This window comes from Myiozetetes cayanensis, unplaced genomic scaffold (assembly GCF_022539395.1).
Source record: "Myiozetetes cayanensis isolate MyiCay16 unplaced genomic scaffold, myiCay2020 scf3, whole genome shotgun sequence".
In the NCBI taxonomy this organism is placed as follows: domain Eukaryota; kingdom Metazoa; phylum Chordata; class Aves; order Passeriformes; family Tyrannidae; genus Myiozetetes; species Myiozetetes cayanensis.
In genome coordinates, this window is record NW_026087521.1 from 24,869,500 (window position 1) to 24,889,535 (window position 20,036).

The 20,036-nt window shown below is 38.8% G+C and overlaps 1 protein-coding gene across 2 annotated transcripts in view; it reads right to left on the reverse strand.

Annotated features, from left to right (window-relative positions):
* Nucleotides 1–1,287: 1,287 nt before the first annotated feature.
* Nucleotides 1,288–20,036, reverse strand: part of TES (testin LIM domain protein) — a 28,894-nt gene continuing 10,145 nt past the window's right edge. For both annotated transcript variants that reach the window (XM_050323793.1, XM_050323795.1), the window contains exons 2-7: nucleotides 19,047–19,132; nucleotides 9,691–9,943; nucleotides 8,132–8,467; nucleotides 4,641–4,856; nucleotides 3,970–4,128; nucleotides 1,288–2,740 (exon numbers count right to left, since the gene is read on the reverse strand). In XM_050323793.1, coding sequence (XP_050179750.1) covers nucleotides 2,549–2,740; nucleotides 3,970–4,128; nucleotides 4,641–4,856; nucleotides 8,132–8,467; nucleotides 9,691–9,943; nucleotides 19,047–19,132 — 1,242 coding nt within the window. In that variant the 3' untranslated portion in view covers nucleotides 1,288–2,548. The remainder of the gene's footprint in view (nucleotides 2,741–3,969; nucleotides 4,129–4,640; nucleotides 4,857–8,131; nucleotides 8,468–9,690; nucleotides 9,944–19,046; nucleotides 19,133–20,036) is intronic.

Here is a 20,036-nt window from a genome sequence, read left to right on the forward strand (position 1 = left end):
AGTACTCCTGACCATCTCCTGACCTATTGTGTAGTCACACAGCAGTATCTTTGTCTCCTCTCTGTAGCACCTGCACATTACACTTGACCTTCCTATGACATGATCCTTTCCAATTACTGCATGAACAGAAATTAAACTTTGGCTACCCCACAGCAGAAACACCAACATGCATCAGGTTGCAGGGAGGAGAGCCAGAAGGGATCAAGTAAGCAAGATTCTCAAGGAGAGAGCTAGCTAAAGCCAGCAAGCCAACATGCTTCAGGAGAGGTATGGAAAAAGTCCCAGAAGCTGATGGATTATTGAGATGTTTGGTTTGACATCAGTTTCTTTAGCAATTCTGTCTTGATGTAATGAGTAAGTCCTGCTCATCCTTTTAAATGAAGGTTACACAATAATAAAGTTTAATAAACAAAACAAGACTTAAAGTGAAAAGTCAGACTGCCATCAGTGCAAGCAATCATGTTAAGGAGAAAGTTGATACAAAGCATGGCAAGGAAAGGGTGGGGAAAGGTGCACAACAGCTTTTCAGTTCTTTATAAAGGTCAGCTTCATCTTCAAGAACAGATTTTAGTGAGTGGGTGAGGACAGATGTACTCAAGACACAAACTCCAGTCACTATTAATCCATTCTCATAGATAATGATTAAATAAGACCTCATCTCACCCTCCAAATGGCATTCTCACAGCATGTCTTGTACAGGTTAAGTGGCACTTAAATGGAAAAACCTTCTCTTACTGGGACTTCCTGGTTTTCCTTGGTTAAAACTGCAAATCTGGCAAGAATACAGCCCTTGTTGGTATGAGCTGAAATATATACACTTTTTTTACAATCCAAGGAACTCTGAGAAAAGCTGTACAGGCCTCCAGAACATGGATGTAAAACTTGATTCTTAACTTAAACAACATATAAAGTATGTATCTCACACCACTCTCTCTTTTTTGCAGTACCCAAAGGATCACAATGCACTTTACTTCTTCAGCACATTAACTCACCTGTGTGAATTAAAAAAGTATTTTAAGACATTGTATTGGAAGTTATGTGAACAAAAAATAAATCAACACTGAGTTCTGAGTTGTGGATTTGCTGGAACAAGACCACTGTTTTGCACTTATAAGCACATCAACAATGTTACACATGACAGTAAGCACTGCACAGTAACACAGAATTAAGTTTTTTGGAAATAACATCCAGACCAAAGAAAACATGGAAACGTTTCCCCTCCTCTTTGCCTCCCCGGAAGGGGATTCAACAAGAACAGAATTAGGAGACAACTTAAGTGAGCAACACTAATTTTATTTGTAAATGCTACAATACAGCCACCATAAAACTTAAAAGAGCTGAACATAAGACTTGCATGGCTTTTTAAAAAAATTAGGTATTTTATTATTTGTTTAGGCCAAATACTTCCCATTCACTGTTTGGCACAAAGATAACTAAAGGCTTCATTGTAGATCTGAAATTAAAGAGATCTGTCTTAAGAAAAAGAAATAGCCCACATTTGGTTTATCTAGTAAGCAAAGGTAATACACAGTTGTGAATTTTTTCGCTCAAATATGGAATTCTTCTGGAAAAGGCTTCCTTGCGCTTTGGTTAAGAACTTAATAATCAAAAGGCTAAGCAGGATCCTTTTGAAGAAATACATTCTTGGAAATGCATATAGTATTGTGTGCCACATCCCTCTGATAGAAGGCACAGCTAATGAAAAGAACATTCATGAAATAAAACAGAAACCACTTCAGAAAGGCTAACAGTGACACATTACTCCTGGTGGATTTTTTTTTTTTTTTAATCTAGGCAAGACCTGCTCTTATTTTCTAACACCAACACTCTCCCCCCAGTCCATAAGCTAACTTCAGTATTCATAAAATTAAAACTCTTTCAAGTATGAACAGTTACAGGAGAGAAACATGAGCCAACACAGTTTTCTACTGGTGGAGTTGCTTTCAAAACTACATGTAAGAGTAGTCACTATCCCTCAAGAACCCACGCGTAAGGAACAAGCAAATGATTACATGCAAATTTTTTTTAAGTGTCATTCTCCCTGCATACTGGAGGTCAAGTGAACAAAGCTGCATGTGGCAGTAAAACGGATCATTTTGTCTAAAGTGCTTGATGAAAGCAGGGAAGCTATAAAAATGATAAATTAGTGAAACCAGAGGTGTAAGAGTTACATTTATCATACAAACCAAGATAAATTGGAGCATTTTCACATTTTCTTGTTCTATTAGACAAGATGCAGCAAAAAGATCCTTCACAGTGAAGAGCTCCTTTAAAGTGTATATAGTTCATAACACATTTTTTCTTATATTTCTGGGATATGAAGTAATTTGAAATAAGTCAGGAACAGTATTCCATGAAAGAAAGTATTATTGTAGCTAAGAAATGAAGATTACATAGGAAGATTTAGTCATTCAAAAAAAAATTCTTTGGGAATTGCTAATTAATACTTTCAATAACTTTAAACGCCCTGATACTATATATTTTACAGTAGAAATGCAAGAGCCTTTGGAACACAGCAATGCTTGGTTGATTCTGTGCATGTCTTCTCTTATGACATCATCTTTTTCTTACATTCCACTGAGCAGAAAACCATCCCTTCCACAGGTATGAACTTCTGGTCAATTAGACACTTGCTGCAACAGGAACACAGGAAGCATTCCTGAGTAGCATGCCAGTTGAAGTTGTTGTATGTCACACGCTGAACTTCTGGATCTATAGCATTATGACAGCCTTGGCAGATCTGTTTAGAAATAAAACAACACTTAAATGAAGCATACACATGCTCTCTACAAGTCCAATAAAAGCTAGAATTCTTTAATGTTTTTGGAAAAGTAAGGTGTTAAAAGAAGCCTTTTAAAAAAGTCTCCAGCTTTTGATTTTTTCCTTTTTTTAAAGCAGCACTCCGATTAGAATTCAGTTGAGGACACAAAATAATAAAACGGACACAAAAAACTATTTGCTGCTGAGACTAAACTTAGACAGTTAGGATGGTTAGGATTTCCCAATATCCAAATAATCATAAAATCCTGTTATGTCAAAGAGCACAGATCTTTATATATTAACCTATACATCTGAAGAGATTAGTTACAAATCTTCCTATGCATTGACAGCTGTATTTGTAATACCAAATAATTAAATGCTATTAGAAAGTCTTGGATGTTATTCATCTTAAAATCTGGTCGATCACAAATTATCACTCAGATCAAGGAAGTTAATGTTTTAAGAAGAAAAAAAAAAGAAGCCTCTCCAAAAGACAATTCTCATACCTATCTCAGATGATTATTAACTGCCAGCTAGAGATAATAGTTCTTCTCTCCATTCACTATATAAACAGTCTAATGCACATTAGGCTGAACTCCCAACTAGCACCTACCTCACTGATATGACACGAATGGACCATCATCTCACGTTAGTTTCCATCATAATCATGAGTCGAGAACCATCATTTTTTTCCAGACTTCTAGCTTTATCCTGTCATTCACTCTCCTTTTTTATCTCATGTGGTTAGAAACACAAAGAAACAAAGTACCTAGACTACAGTTGCCACTACAGGCTTTTACTAGATCAGCTGAAGTTGATTCCCACCAGTCTCAATGAACTACAATTGACAAGAACTACATATTTAGCAGTATCACTTATCTCTACCTATTCTGTTCCTTCTACTATGAAGTCCTGCTTCACCACTAGCTAAGATCAAGGTATTTTTCCATTAACTTTCCTCCCATGGCAGTGGCTTTTATTTAAGTTTATAAATTGACAAAATACTTGCCTGATTTTAAGTTGTGTGGTGGTGGTGTGGGTTTGTTGGGGGGGGGGGAGGGGGGGAGGGGTAGGAGAATGACTCAAGCCTAAACATACGTTCAATTTATACTCTTCAGATATTCCCACACTGGGAAAAAGTAAGAATTTCAAGCTCCATAGATGTATGTTCCCTTCTTTCTAGCACTAAGATGTCAGCAACGACCTTACCTCAGCATGGTTCTTCACGTAGCAGGATTTGCAGACTGGCTTGTCATTCACCACTACATAGATCTCCCCAGCCAAAACACAATCACAATCAAAACAGCAGAAGTGCTTCAGATGCCAGTTTTGACCTTCCGCCTGAGTATATTCATTGCTGAATATCAGCTATGAGGAAGACATAAACAAATACATTCATTTGAACAGGATCTCTTTTACTATATCCAGCCTCAGGATGTTTTGTAATTTTCAAGGAACTCCTGGTGTTTCCAGCATTGTTTGACTGTTTCCCAAAAGCCTCCACGCTGTTCACTAAGAGCCTGCCGATGCCAGAGGCCCCAGCCAGACTGTTCCCCGTGTGCTGCCCAGAGTCGGTTCGCCCCCTAGCACCCCTCATGAGCAAAGAACTGCACAACTGGGACTTGCTGGAAGCGTTTGCCCTCACATTTTACATCCTATGTCCCTGTAGACTGTGCAAAATCCCCACCAAATCCAAAGCAAACTATGGATCTTCCTAAACGTGCAGTATCCATAACAATTTCGGTTCTTTGCAACTACTATCAGCTAAAGCTAGTGAAGGCATATCCTCTGCCTGCACTGAAGTGTTTTAATAAAAATATTAATCACTTCCCAGGGGAACAAACTTGTACCCTACAAGAAAAGACTAGAATATTTCCTACCTCATCACATCCAGCACAGCGGGGTTTTTCACTATCACAATAATGTCTTCCACAGTAAAGGTTGCCATTCTTCCAGAAATAGATCATGTCTACTAGAAGTTCACTGCAGGTGCAACACACAAAACAAGCTGGGTGCCACAATTTGTCATATCCAGCACGTTCTGCATAGACAGCTGGGTCGCCTTCTTTCATGTTCAGTTTGCAGTGATAGCAGGACTGGAAAGAGGTTATTACCAAGTTAATTATGTCTTCAAGAGGTACATTTATAGAAATTACTTATTATCAATATATTTAGTAAACTCCACCTTCCCAGACTGAAATTAAAGTATTAGTTTACTCCTATGATCAGACAGTAGTGGTACAGGATGCCATATTTCAGGTTTAACTACGCAATTCAAGATAATGCACATTCTACTGGTATAGCAGTAGTGCTGCTTAAAAGGATTATTGTATTTTGCCATATTAATGTTCTGCAATTACAGTGAAGTGTCTAAAAAAAAAAAACAGGCAATTAAAATTCATGTTATGCTCTATTAGTCTTACACACTCAAGGAGAGAATAATGAGCCTCCATCAAAGTTAACCAATTAGACCATAACCAGAACACGATAAGAAAATGGCTGTACTTCTACATCACGAGAAGATCAAGCCATATCTGCATCACTGATGAGGAAAAAAACCTGTGAGTATTTCAAACAAAGCTGTGTTCTAGGGATGCTAGTCACTCATGGCTGTTGTCCAACAGTCTGTGATTAATGATCTTAGGACAGGGAGAGTGATTGTGCAAAAGGGACTACAAAGTGTATGAGCACAGCTACACTACAAATAGTTCCAAAGAGTCTGTAGTCAGTCTTCTGTTCTATACCTGGTTACAGAGAGGGTTTTGTCATCAAGTCAAAACATAGTAATTTATGTTACTGAACCCAAATTTTTTTTTTATCTACAGTTTAATCACCAGTTTGGCATTTCCTGCACTCCAGCTGGTCTGTGGACTAGGCTGAACATCCTGGGAAGGTTTTCCTCTATGATTCACATCATGACAAGCCCAGCTACAAACTGCTTTGTGTGTGCATATAAAAATAAAATAGATATAAAGTGCCTTGGCTCTAAGGCATATTGATCAGATCCGAGACAGTTTTAAAATATACATAGAAAGACACCAAAAGGGGAAGAACAACTTGGAACAGAATGTATGGAAACTAATGAAAGGAAAAGTGTAAATATATGTACATAAAGCTTTGCAACTTCTCTTTCTTTAGACCTCATACTCCAAAAGAAATCAATTGGAAGGTTAAGTAGCTGCATAGACCCAGAAGAGGGTAACATGATTCATTAGCCTACCATTTACAACGTCTCCAGCCTAGGTGGTTAAAAAGGTACATAAAGATTTCCTTCTTTACAACATGAAAATATGCTGAGTATCTATTTTCCATTTATTCAGCTTCCAGTCATGGTAAAAAAAATTATTATTTTTTTTTTTAAAACACAGAGACAATTATTACAGGTATATTTACGTTAATAGTGGAGAACTGGTTGTTAGTGGTTTATTGTTGTTTTTTGCTCTTTATTAGGTTTCACAGAATTTCTATCTATTCCTGTAATGAAAATAAATTTTCCACAGCAACAGGAATACCTGCTTTCAGACTCAGTCTGAAAGACAGCATACAAGAAAACTGAATGAGCAAAGATGCAGAACCAATCAAAAAAAGTATAGACAAAGATGGCATTTCTTCTGCTAAGTATTTAAGAGTTCTTCTTTGTATTGATTTATTTTGAATTGTTAAAAAGAAGTTAAGATAATGTTAAAGTATATAGCTGAAATGAAGTCTCATTGCAGAAAATAGACTCCTCCCCCAAATACTTAAAAATACTGTATCTGGATCCTGATTATTCAGCTCAGTGTAAACTCAGTACCTAACAACAAATAAGCAACTCAAATATTCACTTACACTATTAAACATTTCTAAGCCTCTTTCTAAATCACTGCCCACAGTGATAAGATATGCCTGGCTTAAACTGTAGGAAGAATACCCAGGTGCTGGAGTAAAGAAAGTGTGGAACTGATAAATAGGTATAATGTAAAAACGAAGCACCTTTTGACACAATTACTCAAGAGGACAAAGTGCCTCTTGCCATTGACTTAATGTAGTCCAAGGCAGTTGGTCTATAGGGTACAGAGCAATGTGTGTATTTCGGTAGGTCTTCCTTGAGGAGGTACGTGAACAATTGCTGTGGTGAAACTGAAGTAAGCCAGTAGGAAAGGCTGATTTAAGACAAAATGACAGTAACCTAATCAAGCCATGATAAAATAAACTTTTTAGGATCTTATATTCCCTGGGACAAGATAATGGCAAGGAAAAAAGAATAATTAATTTTAGAAAATATCTACAGGTAGCCAAGTGGCACAGCACAAGACTGATTAGGGCAAGTGTACATGTTCAAAGCTAAAACTTAAATGTTGATTTTGTGTTGCACACCACAAGTCATACACTGTGTCAGTTTAAAAACAAACAACAACAACAAAAAAACCCACACCAAAAAAAGCATACAACACTCCCCAATAACATAAAAGCCATATTCGACAACCAGTGTCAACAAGTAAACCTTTTTCCTCTATTTAGAAATTGTATGTTCATTTTCTGTAAGTAACCTGCAGACAAATAACTGTGGGGATTCATACATATAACAGCAACATTTCTAAAAATCAAGTTACAGTAGCTTGTGATAGACATTGATTAAAGTGTATCTCCACTAAACTGATTTAATGTTACTTCTGTAACATTACCCCTATTTTATATTTTTAATTGGTAGCTGAGACATGCACAGCAGAAATCAGCAAGTTACAAAAGAAATACTTGATTAAGTCTGTAGGTTTTCAAAATATCAGTGAAAACTGGATAATTTTACATACCTTGATTTTCGCTGAACTATTACAAGGCAGAAATCAGATGCCAAAGAATAAAAATAGATAAGAAGATGGATCTGAATATGAAAACAGGGCTAGTGAAAGCTTGTTAGACATGGGATGGAGAGGTGTTACTTTATTATTCCTTAGTTTCATTTAATTTCAAACACAATTTGTCAAGTGGGTAGTTTTGGTGCTCTTCCAAGAAAGAGAAGAAAACAGGCTTCTAAAATTAAACTAAACTCTTCAACAGGAGAAGAATGCAGGAATTAGTCCGTTAAGACTGCACTAGTTTTTTGATTATTATTCTGTAAAAGCCACACTACTATACTATCTCCAAGCTAACATGTTTTTGTATCAAGGATGAAAATGACACCTAGGAGTTGTTTTCTGCAATGCATTAAATACTGTCAAAAACCAGGGGTCTCTGCAGACACTCACAGCATTTTCCAATTCCCCTTCTTTCTTTCCCTCCCCAGATTTTCACTATTCCAAGTTAACAAACAATTTAATTGGTTAAAATGACCAAATAGAGCACTCTGGTGATAATATACCTTCCTGCTTTATGTTTCCCTTCTTATACTTACATACTGAGATGCTTTCTGATCTGAAGACTTGTCCTCCATTGCTCCTACAACAGATGAGGTGCCTCTGTCACCATTGTTCAGGTTATCCTTGTCAGCAGCTCTCGCTTCCACATCACCAGGGAGCTTGACATCTCCTACGCCAAGTGCCTCGTTTTTGTACTTCTTCACAAATTGTTCCATCTGCTTAACCTCACTGGGGGAGAGCTCATGGCATTTTGAAGGATCTTGATCGTGAGCAGGCAGCTGCTTAGCCAACTGCTTCTTCCTGTATTGCGCGCCTTCTGAGCCAGCAACAGGCTGCTTCTCCTTTGGTAGCATCTGCATGTACTGTCTAGCCTGAATAAAGAAGGAATTAGATATCAGATAGCACTTCAGCTACTGACCCATTCTCTTAAGCAAACACCCAACTAAAATAATCTTTACTGTTGTTAACGACAGTCAGATTTGTCAAAAACAAAGTTCTTTCCATAAACATTGAACTCCAGAAACACTGCAACGCAGATGCATTAATTCACTTTTTCCTAGAGCAAGACAAAGGCTTCCTTTTAAGTTTTTTATAACATACAGAAAAGAGTTATTATTTCTCAGAGTAAGTAACATTTACACAGCACCTTGTCTCTATCTATAACTGCAGATCATCAGTATAGTCTTAGAAAAACAGAATCTGAAATAGTCTGCCTGGGGCATACAGACTATTGAAAAAACAATTCTTGCTAAATAAAGGTAAAAACCCTCCAACCCTCTGGTTTTAATAAAGCAATGACAAGGCTAAAAGAAGAAGAAAAAAAAAGAGTAGTAGTAACTGAAAGTTAAGTAACAGTCAATTTAGATGCACAAGGTTTGTGCACTAAAAAGGGGTAGGTCAGAGATAACGTGATTCTGGCACAGATCACACAATACTGCAGTACAATAAATTAACAATCAAAGTTTGAGAAGTGAAGCAAAATCCTCAGAAGGCTATCTACCATCTCATCTACTTCAGCTGAAAATATACTGGAAGAGAGTTGCTCTTTCTGATGTCAACACTGACCTTGTTCTTACCATATACAGTAAAAGCTATAAGCAAGACTAAGTGTTCACCTTAATTTTAAACAATGACATAAACTGATCGGTTGGTTTTGGTGTTGGGGGGTTTTTTCAGTGGGCTTTTTCCTTTTTTTTTTTTTTTGGTTCGTTTTTGTTTTGGGGGGTTTTGGTTGGTTGGTTTTGGGTTTTTTGTTTTGTTTTTTCCTTTAAGCCCACACTCCACGCAAATTTTTTCAAGTTTATCAAAAAAAAAAAAAAAAAAGGAAGTTAGAGAAACTGGGACTCCAGGGACTTAGAGTTAAGAGTTATCTGCTATTAAAAACCATCTCATCTCCCCAGATTTTAAGAACTTCCACATACAAACATCCATGAAGCAAGATGACAGAGGCAAGACTCATTAAACAGGCACCTATTTTCAGTTTTGAAGAGGAAGAGAAGACGACAAGTGGCAAAGTTATCCTTCCAGTAAGCTCTACTACTTTATTCCCCATCAACTCCTGCCTTGAACATGAAAAAAAGCAAGCTGGACTTACAAGTGTCTGATTCTGAACAGGAGGAGCCCACTCATAAGTCACGGTATTGATGGATATGTTCTTCTTGGCTGGCACTGGATTGGTCAGTATCATTACATTGCGTTTATACACGGGATTGCCATCATTCTTCAGCTTTGCAATAAGGGTCGTGTATTTTGTATCTTCAAAGAGTTTCCCCACTTTCCGATCTTCCTCATTGCTTGAGAGGATATCATGCTCTTCCTGGCCACATTTGCAGTTGCGGCATATTTTTCTGAAATTCGTGGCAACAGAAAGAAAATTACTGTCTCAATCAAAGTGACATTTCACATCAGCTGTGCGTGTAGTAACATTACTCGACCTCTTGTTTCCAGTGCTTTGATTAGGAAATACTGTTTCCTAAAAAACCAGGAAGCTTTTTACAAGTTACTCCATAACATGCTAAACACCTCTTTATTTCTCCTATTGTATCAGGTACATTGTTTACAGATATTATTATCAGATAGATATCAGTCAACTACATTAATGCATTTTGAATATGATGCCATATCATTCCTTCACTTACATCTCAACACTGATCACACACATATGTACACATTATCAGTCACCTACCAGATTTATTTTAAGGTAACTTCATTCATCTACATGAGTCCCTCAGCAATCACTTATCTGGGCTTTTGTTTTTCAGTTGCTCTTTATACACTCAGAGTTACATACGCTGGTACTATTTTGTTCAGATGCATTTCACTGTATGCATGATATTTGGTTACCACAGAGTTGCCATCATGTGGAAACAAGTATTTCTTAGAAAGGAAAAAAAGAGCATACATCCATATATACAGTGTAACTGCACCAAGTTCTGTTCAAAGCACAGGATTTAAAGAGAAGATGAAAGAAAAATCTAAGGCTTATATGGACAAAGCCTTTCAAACAGCTCTGAACCAAGTCAGAAGTGCTCTGGCACACACTGTAGAGAGAATTTTTACAGATAACAGCCTTAAAAGGTAGAAACATATCTACTTACTTAGATATAAATGGTATTCTTTTATATACAAGACATTTCAACTGCTTTGGCTAAGGGATATGAGAAAGCAATTTATTACCTTAAGCATAATTAAACAATTCACATATAATGAACAGAACCTTGGATTGGACAAGCTAGTTTATTATTTATTAATGGCTTCCCCAGAGCTTCAGTTCAAAGCAGTCAGCCACTGTATACAGAAACTAGTGAAGCTGGATGTTAACTAAAGGTTCTTATAATAGACTAAGAAAACAGATCAACCTTCTGGTTCTTTGGAGTTTAAAGAAGAATGAGCAATATTTTACCCCATTAACTATCCTTTACCCCATTAGTTATCCTTCCAACAGCAAACAGCATAAACTACTATGTATAAATTGCTTTTCAATCCTGCTTGCCAAAACCCACTGTACTCTAACCTTGTTCTGCATCTTGCTTTCTACAGTCTTTGAAAGCAAGTTAGGTGCCTTAAGATAACTTATGTCACAGGTACAAGACAAAAACATGCCACTGACCACAGCAGGCCTCCGAGGGGATAAGAAAGGAAGAAAGAAGGATGACCTGAGTGTAGCTGGTCATGTGAAGTGATGCACAGCCAACCCCAAACATATGCCCTCCATATGTACACCATTTTATGATGTGGGGTACTATCAGTTCAGTGTGTGGTGGATGTTGCCCTGGTCATGTGGTTATACAGCAACCACAAGTTACGGTAACAGGTTATAAAGCCAACTACAAACAAAAATAATAGCTAACTGCAATAAGAATTAACCACTCCACTCTAATAACATGAAAAATAAGGTTGTTAAGCAGAAAGGACTTCACTTTGCAACAGAAATACCTAAAGAGATCAATAATTGGCTGGCTGACAGCTTCCTTAATTTCCATAACAGGAAAGATGCACAGAATGTCAAAGTTGATACTTACCTGAATAGCTACTAAACATTAAGTACTTTTCAATCTTCCAGCTTACCAAAACATTCAAACATGAACTAGCATTGCCTGTTAAGCATAAGAGCTGTACTGTGCATTTCAAGCACTCGAAATGAAGTTTTGCAAGATCTTCAGCATCAGTCTACATGAGCCCTTTACAAAACTAATGCCTAGAGACTGTTTAATAAACAATAACAAAGAAATTCATATTCACTTTGCTCATCTTTTAAGGCATGCATGTGATTATACCTTATTACTAACTCATATCTTCTTTGAGATCTAATACAAGGTGACAGAATCAGACCTTGTTTTTCAAAAATTTAGTGATTATTACATCATGATCATCATGCAGCTTTGTGCCTCACACCACACATGTAGCTGGAATTAAAGAAGTTAGTCCATCTGAACAACACCTTATCAGATATTTTGCTTACTTTTCCCACTTAAATCTTTTAACAATAGTAAGCCCCAGTTTTATTCTTGCCTCTTGACAGGATGTGATCTAATAACACTGATGAACAAAACAGATATTCTCAAGTAACCTGCAGACTCACACAAGTAAAGTATCATCACACTGTCCAGAACTGCTCTGCTTGCAGGACAAACCTCAGTAAGAACAGTTCATATTGTTTTATTGCCTGTGCAGTCACAACTGCAATGTGACAGGCTGTGCAGCTCTCCCTATCTGTAAAGCATCCAACTACAAAGAAGCAACATTGACAGCCTGCAGTGACCAGACCAGCCCTCTCAAGCTGTGGTGGAATTCTTCCCAAGACTTTCACATGTGCTGGAAAAGCCACAAGGGTACCTTATTTTCGCTCATATTATGTCATGAAATTGCAAATCTTTTTCTAATAGCATCCTTTCAGAATGCAGAAGTGCTCAGAGATCCTGTTTCTCTTTTCAACTATGTGAACACCCAGACTCAATAATTGCTGTTACCATTCTCTGTCCCACCTTAAAGGCTTAATATGTTTCAGTAATTTCAGTAGCTGTGAGAGATTTTATTTCTTTTGTTTTGCTCTTAAAATATAAAGCATACAATTTGTCCTCAGGTCCTTCCTGGGACCCACTGTGAAAACTGGCATAGAACTACTGTGCTTTGTACTTGCATTGAAAATAACAAGATACTCACTAATCTTCCCCAACCCTGCACCTACCGAAATTAAGAATTTGAGTGTGTATCTCTCAGTATAATGCCACCTCCTTCCTCTTTCAAGGCTAAGGGAATGACTCTTTGCCTACATAGAGTCTGGAAGAAGCTGTGACACAGGCTATGTTACAAAATTACAAGTGTAATGGCTTTGGTATTAGAACTTGTGGACAATTAAACCTCCAAATGCAGGAGAAGACAATCCAGAAATAATGTGGAGAATGCTAAGTCACAACTGATGTCAGCATATCTCAGTAAGTCAAAGGAAAATCCCCTAGGCTGTTGCCATTTCCTGTGCTCCGCAAGGCTCCCTTGGATCTCAGCCACATGAAGATGTCCATAAAACTGCTAAGAGCCAAAGAAAGGTCTCCTGCACAGACCTATAATCCCTCCTCTGGAGCAATTTCCAGTATTAAAAGATACATAGTTGACATTTACACACATGTAGTTGACATTTACTCTTCCTGAATAGTACTGTTGACAATTCAGTCCTACCTTCTTCCACTAGGTTGCCACATCAGAATCCTGCTCATTGTCACTCACAATCCCTTCTGCAGAAGGGATAAGGCCAATTACTTCTCTTTAGAAGAGACAGACTGGTAATTTCTTCGACTATGATGCAACTATCTCACTGAAGTGACCCCATGCCACTACCTCAAACTTACACTTCATAGGTCTGTCCGATAATTGATACTTCATCTTTGGTGTTAACAAGTTAACATCTCAAATGTGCCAGAAAAAAACCCAGTTGCTGTTATATACACACACAAACATAAACATACATAAACACACACGTATGTATAGGCAACTTTAGCTCCTTTGACTCTATCATGACAACAGGCAGTGAAAATTTCTTGTTCTCTCCACCTGTACTGTTGAAAACATTTTCCCTCCACCCGCGGGCATTCAGCAAGATCCCTACTGAAAGAGATATTAGGGACTCCTACTTATGTGTTTGCAGCTCTCTAGACCTCAGAGCAGAAATGTTCCTCCACACAAATCTCAACAATTTGGGAAGGTCTTCCCATTCAAAACATGCAAGATTGTGAAGTTTCCTCCCTATCTGTGGAATTAAAAGTTGCGTATCTGTAAAATAAAGATCTAGTAGATAGTGCCTTGCCCCCAGGTCTTGAGTCAGTAGAGAAAAGCAGGAAAGGTATACAGATTCCATCCTCTCCCTCAAATGGTGAATTCCTGTGTCCCGGATGTCTATTGACAGCAAGGATCCAAGACTTCCAGTCCCTTCTCCAGAACCAGATGTCAACCATCCTCCTGCTTTCCTATATTTTGGTGCACGGAGAGGAAAAATCATTCTGACCACGATCCTTCCTATGCTAGCTCCTAGTGACAGGAGGCAGCAGATGCAAGCACAGAGAAACCCTCAACAAATACCTGGCAAGTCCTGAGGCTTGTGCCCTACACACAGAAAGAGTAACGTCTTCCTATCACAGAATGAGTATGGTTGGAAGGGACCACAGTGAGTCATCCGGTCCAACCTCCCTGCTCAAGCAGGGCCATTGCAGAGCACATGGCACAGGATTGCATCCAGGCAGTTCTTGAGTATCTCCCATGTGGGAGACTCCACAGCCTCTCTAGGCAATCTATTCCAGTGCATGGCCACCTGCACAGTAAAGATGTTCTTCCTCATATTCAGGTGGAACTTACTGTGCATCAGTTTCTGCCCACTGTCTCTTGTCCTATTGCTTGGCACCACCGAGAAGAGTCTGGCTCCATCCTCTTAACACCCCTCCTTTCATATACTTATAGACATTGATGAGGTCCCCTCTCAGGTGTCTCTTCTTGAGGCTAAACAGTCCCAGCTCCCCCAGCCTTTCCTCATAAGAGCTCCAGTCCTTTTAATCATATTTGTTGCCCTCCACAGGACCTGCTTCAGGAGCTCCATGTCTCCTGTATTGAAGAACTCAGAGCTGGATACAGCACTCCTGATGTGGCCTCCCTAGGGCTGAGCAGAGGGACAGGATCACCTCCCTCAACCTACTGGCCATGCTCTTTCTGATGCAACCCAGGATGCCTTTGGCCTTCCTGGCCACCAGGGCACACTGTTGGCTCATGGACAGCTTGTTGTCCACCAGGACCCACAGGTCCTTCTCTGCAGAGCTGCTTTCCAGTAGGTCGGCCCTCAGCCTGTATAGGCACCTGAAGTTATTCTTCCCCAGGTACAGGATCCTGCATTTGTCTTTGCTGAATTTCAGACAGTTCTTCTGTGCCCATTTCTCCAACATGTCAAGGTGCTTTTGAAGGGCTGCACAGAACTCTGGTTATCATCCACTCCTCCAGTTTCATGTTGCCAGTGAACCTGCAGGGGAGGCATCTGTCCTCATCTCAGGATCTGATGTCATCTGCAGGCATCAGGTCTATAGTTATATGATTCCTTCTGTTATGTTTCCTTGCTATCAGTGCAGCTATAGTAATTGCAAATGCTTTGAACTGCATCTCATACTTGCCTGTCAGTGGCAGTATCAGAGAATCTTAAAGTCAACCTAAAGCTCTCCCCACCTTCCATGGATTTTATGTGTGCAGAGAAGCCAGATGCTGAAAAAGGGCATTCCAGAGTTTAAGATTCTTGTCCCCAGAAGCTTTTTCATATCTTGGCAAGCCACAGCAGAGACTACCATCACTGTCTGGTATATACATGACCAAGATAAATGAGAACGTTCTCTCCCACTTTTAACAACTTAACTCCTGGCCCATACTTCCCTCTAGTGGGAAATAGGTTCCCAAAGAGCAACATGTAACCGAGTAGCAGTCTTGCATCCAGCCTGCCCTGCTGCATGTGTGTGGAGGCTGCTTTGCAGTCTGAACTGAGTCTAACACCAGAATTAAGAAAACCCTTCCTGATGCTGCTTCTACACTTGGACAGAAGCATGATTCTGAGGACAATTTTGAATGCAAAAGCTATGAGCTCACTAAGATAAAGCAGGTAATTTTTAATCACTCAGCTACATTGTAGACCCTGTCTTTTTCATTTTGTGTTCGGCTCACAACACTGAGGCTGTCAGAATTTCAAAATTCAGGAAAAAAATTTACTAAAGGCTTTGTTTACCACCATGTTTATACTAGCCTCAATTTACAGTTCTGCACCTATAAAACCTTCACACAACGGTGTCTCAAAATTTATAGCACAAACTGCTTACATAGCACTTGCCACCCTAGAAGAGATATTTTCCAAACACTACCAATATAAAGAAGGGTGTAGAAACTCTGTGTAAAACTCTGCCACCAGATAGGTAAACTTAGATCTTTTTGGTGCTCTTTCCAATCTCACCCCCCAGAGGAAGAGCTGAGACTCTTTCGTACAGAAACACGGAAAGAAATCACTTGTTAGCTCTTTGAGAAACACCGTTTCCTTGTATCAGGCCAAGGGCTGTGTGATGCGCTGAAGCTCCCCGGCTCCCCCCAGGAGAGGGCAGTGTCAGCCTTACACCGCCCGCAGCCGCTGCTGCCTCACTCACTGTGCTGCGTCAGCCTCCTAGGGAGATCATTGTCTTCCTAATGCCCGTAGGGTGTCATGCTTTGGGTTTGTAGATAAAAGAGCCTAGATAGCACTCACTATCGCTGAGCACTTCTGGCACAAAGTCAAGGCTCCCTCGTTTTTTGACTCTGTCCCTATCTCAGCAAGTGAAGATGCTGGGAGGGGGCACAGATGATTCAAACTGGTCAGAGAAATGCTGAATACCATATGTCATGATCAGCAGGATGACAGAGGTAAAGGGTCAAGAAGGCAGGGTTTCTGACTTCTAAAGTAGACACTGCGTGGAGACTGGTTGGACATCAGTCTGCTGGTGGGAGGTGGCTGGTGATTGCCTTGCTCACCCCCCATTTCCTATTAAACTAACGTGATTTCAACGTATGAGTTCTTATTTTTGTTCTTGCTTTTTGGTCCCACACTGTGATGTGCAGGACAGTGAGCGAGCAGCTGTGTGGGTGCTTGGCTGCTGGCTGGCCTCAATCCCCACTCTGTTATTACCCCAGTGAGTGACAGTTTCTCTAACTACAATTCCTACTTCAACACTTGTGTTTTACAGATGAGTAACAGTAAAGTTAGTGATTAAACTTGAACTGATTTTGATCATTCATGCTATAAAGACAATATTCTGTTTACTTGTGCTACAGTTTGTTTCTACTTCAGAGTTTCAAATTTTAAGGTTAATGACTAAATGTAAAGGATCTTTCTGTTTCAAGTGGTAGACTCCCAAAATACCTGCATCATGCAAAGCATAATATTTTTTCCTTTAAAAACTGAATTACACAAAACTGAATTAAGACTTCAAATTCGTACCCTTTCCATCTCCAGTAGCAGCTCTGTTGGAGAAACAGCTGTTTTCTAACCCATCCTTGAATTGTCCCAATTGTTAACTTATCAACCGTTTCGGAGTTATGTGCCACATTTGTCTGACTCATAGATGAACCTTCTCAGAATACTTCCACCCACCTTATTTCATCTAGTCTATCCCATATAGATTCAATTTCTAAATTAAATCTTATCTGAATTGTCACTGTTTTTACATCTTTTTCCTTACTTGCTCTTTAGTCCACTGCTGTCTACACGCTCTTGCTTCCTAGAAGAGGTAGTGTTCTGATGAGCTATGAATTCAGGACCTGGCACAATGAGGCCTAACCACAGGAAGGTAGTGAAACACATATAAAGAGAAGCAGACACTTTCTAACTTGGCAATCATACCATTACATGATTAAATCACTTAGGCTATTTTATTTCTTTTTACATTAAAAATTCTTTAAAAAATAAGCTAGCAATTACAAAGTCTAACACTGAGAGCTAAGCAAAAGAAAAAAAAAAAGGTAGAAAAAAAGTTCACTGAACTAATCTTTTTCCTCCCCCACTTATAATTTTCCCATCTATCATGGTGACTAGAAAGCAATAAAATTTCTCATCTAACCATGGATAAACACTATTTACTCCTGCACTTTTTAGTTCTCTTTTTTTGCATTACCTACACACATTAAGTGTGTTCCGTTTTATTTTACTTGTACTTCTACACTAGTTCCTGCAGTGACTCAGTGCATGTTGAAAAGGGATTCCATAAATTAATCCTGTCTTATCTTTAGATGATCACATTTACTTATCAGTACACTACCACTTCTTGCTCCATATCGTTATTTGTATGTTATTTCTATAGCTACATATTACAGATACATAAGCAACATGTTCTTATCAACTTATAGCAAGCTTTTGCTTTTTGTTTGTTTTTGGTTTTGATTGCCTGGTTATTTTCTAATCAGAGTCTCATCTGCAGTAAAATACTTGGGCCAAGACATAAAATCTCTTAGGCCTTATCAGCACCTGACGCCACTATGATTGGGATACAAAGCCTACCTTTAAAGAACCCCACAAAATGAAACTCTGCTGCAGATACAGTTATGACTGTAGCTAAATAACATTGACAAAATGTTAATAATACGTACAAAATGTAATTACAAAAACGTAATAATTTTTACTGTTAGCATGTGCTAGTGCTACTAACAATTATTGGGTTTTATGTCCTTTTCAGGTGTTTCAGAAGGATTTTTTTAAAAATCAGAATCATTAAGCTACATCTTAAAGCATACCCAGTACAGTGAGTCAACTGGGTCAGCTACGTATATATGCATTAATATACATATATAGATGTTGTTCCAATAAAACAAGAAAGATCTTAATGTAATACAAAGTTTCTGCCCAAGTAATGGCATTGATCACAGCACAGACTATTTATTGCTATCATCCACTCATTGGTATAGTAACAGTGCATTATTCAAGGCTGAATACTGTCTAACTTACTTGAATTGTGACACCTCTTCCCTCTTTAAAGTAATTTGTAGCTGTATACAAAGTTTCAATATATTTTCAAAATAATTTTACCTCGAGTCTCAGATCAACGCTTATCTATTTGGTCAGGAGTTGAGAATGCATTTATGGTAAGGATGGCCATGTTTTTACAAAACTACTTCAACTCTTTAGTCAGCTAAAGAAAATGCTTCAGTAGAAATACTACCATTTTTTTTTTGAAGTGCAGATGAAATACTCATAAGTGATTAGATACTTAAACACTCTGTTGTAATGCATCTGAGAGCTTTGGCCCTGAACTTTGTCAGCTTTTTAAAAGTATCTGAATAGTTTAATCAAAATAATAGTTTAATCAAAAAGTTTAATCAAAAGAGAGAACAAAAGCAGTTACTTAGACATTTGCATACATGTACTAAAGTCTACAATGCTGAGTCACAGTATAGGATACATCTGGTGTCACTTACCTCCAGTAATGAAGCTCAAATCCTTCACACTTTTCCTTGCATTTTAAGCATGGGGCACCAAATCCTTCCTCGTGGCCCAAGCCCATCTGTGTACAGAGCAAGATGACTACAGTCAGCTTCAAGAATAATACTGCATGAGTGATTTTACTGTTGCATTTATAATCTGCAATCTACAGTTAAAGCAAAAGGTTAAGCATTTGATTAAGCTGACATCAGGACAGCATTTTGGGGTCCACTTGCCTTCCTATTGTATCTACATAACTGTGTTCCCCCCATCAGGCTGTTCGCAGAGTTGAGCTAGCAGGCAGAGCTAGCCTTAGCCAAAACCAAGTATTTTTCTGGTGACTTGTCTCCCCAGCCCAGCTTCTACAAGCATCACACAAGGGAAGAAACAGATTCTTTGCAGCCCTTCCTTAGGTTTGACGTCGTGAAACCACAGTGAGTGAGGCCAGAAGACTTTAAGTCAAAGGACATTTAATCCAGTTGTCAAGACAAGGTGATTTACAGTATATGACTCGGCAAAATAAAGGAGACGAAGAAATAAACAGACCCAACAGTTACACTTATTTAGGAATAAAGGTAACAACTAAGCGTTTAGTCTCAGCCATTCAAAGTTAGAGGTGAAAAACAGACATGAAGCACCATAACTTATGCATTCATATAAGACAGTAAATTTAAAATGTAACATTTCAGCTCTTTAAACCTTTGGGAAACATCGCTCTTAAATCAGACAGATGAAGGATCACAGAACTGTGGCTACAGCAGGATATGCAGCCTCATGCCCAACGTGCAGAGAGGAACCCATCCCCACACCCCCGCCCACTGCTCCAGCAGCACAAGGAGTGCTCCCAGCTTTGTGGGTAGACAGTGTGGGAGGGATGGTCATTGTGAAGGAGACAGCTCACCTACAGTTTAGTTTTTACCACAAATGGAAACTGAGCTAAAGCTGACAAGTTCTGGTGCTAATCTTAGTTCTGGCAACATTAACAC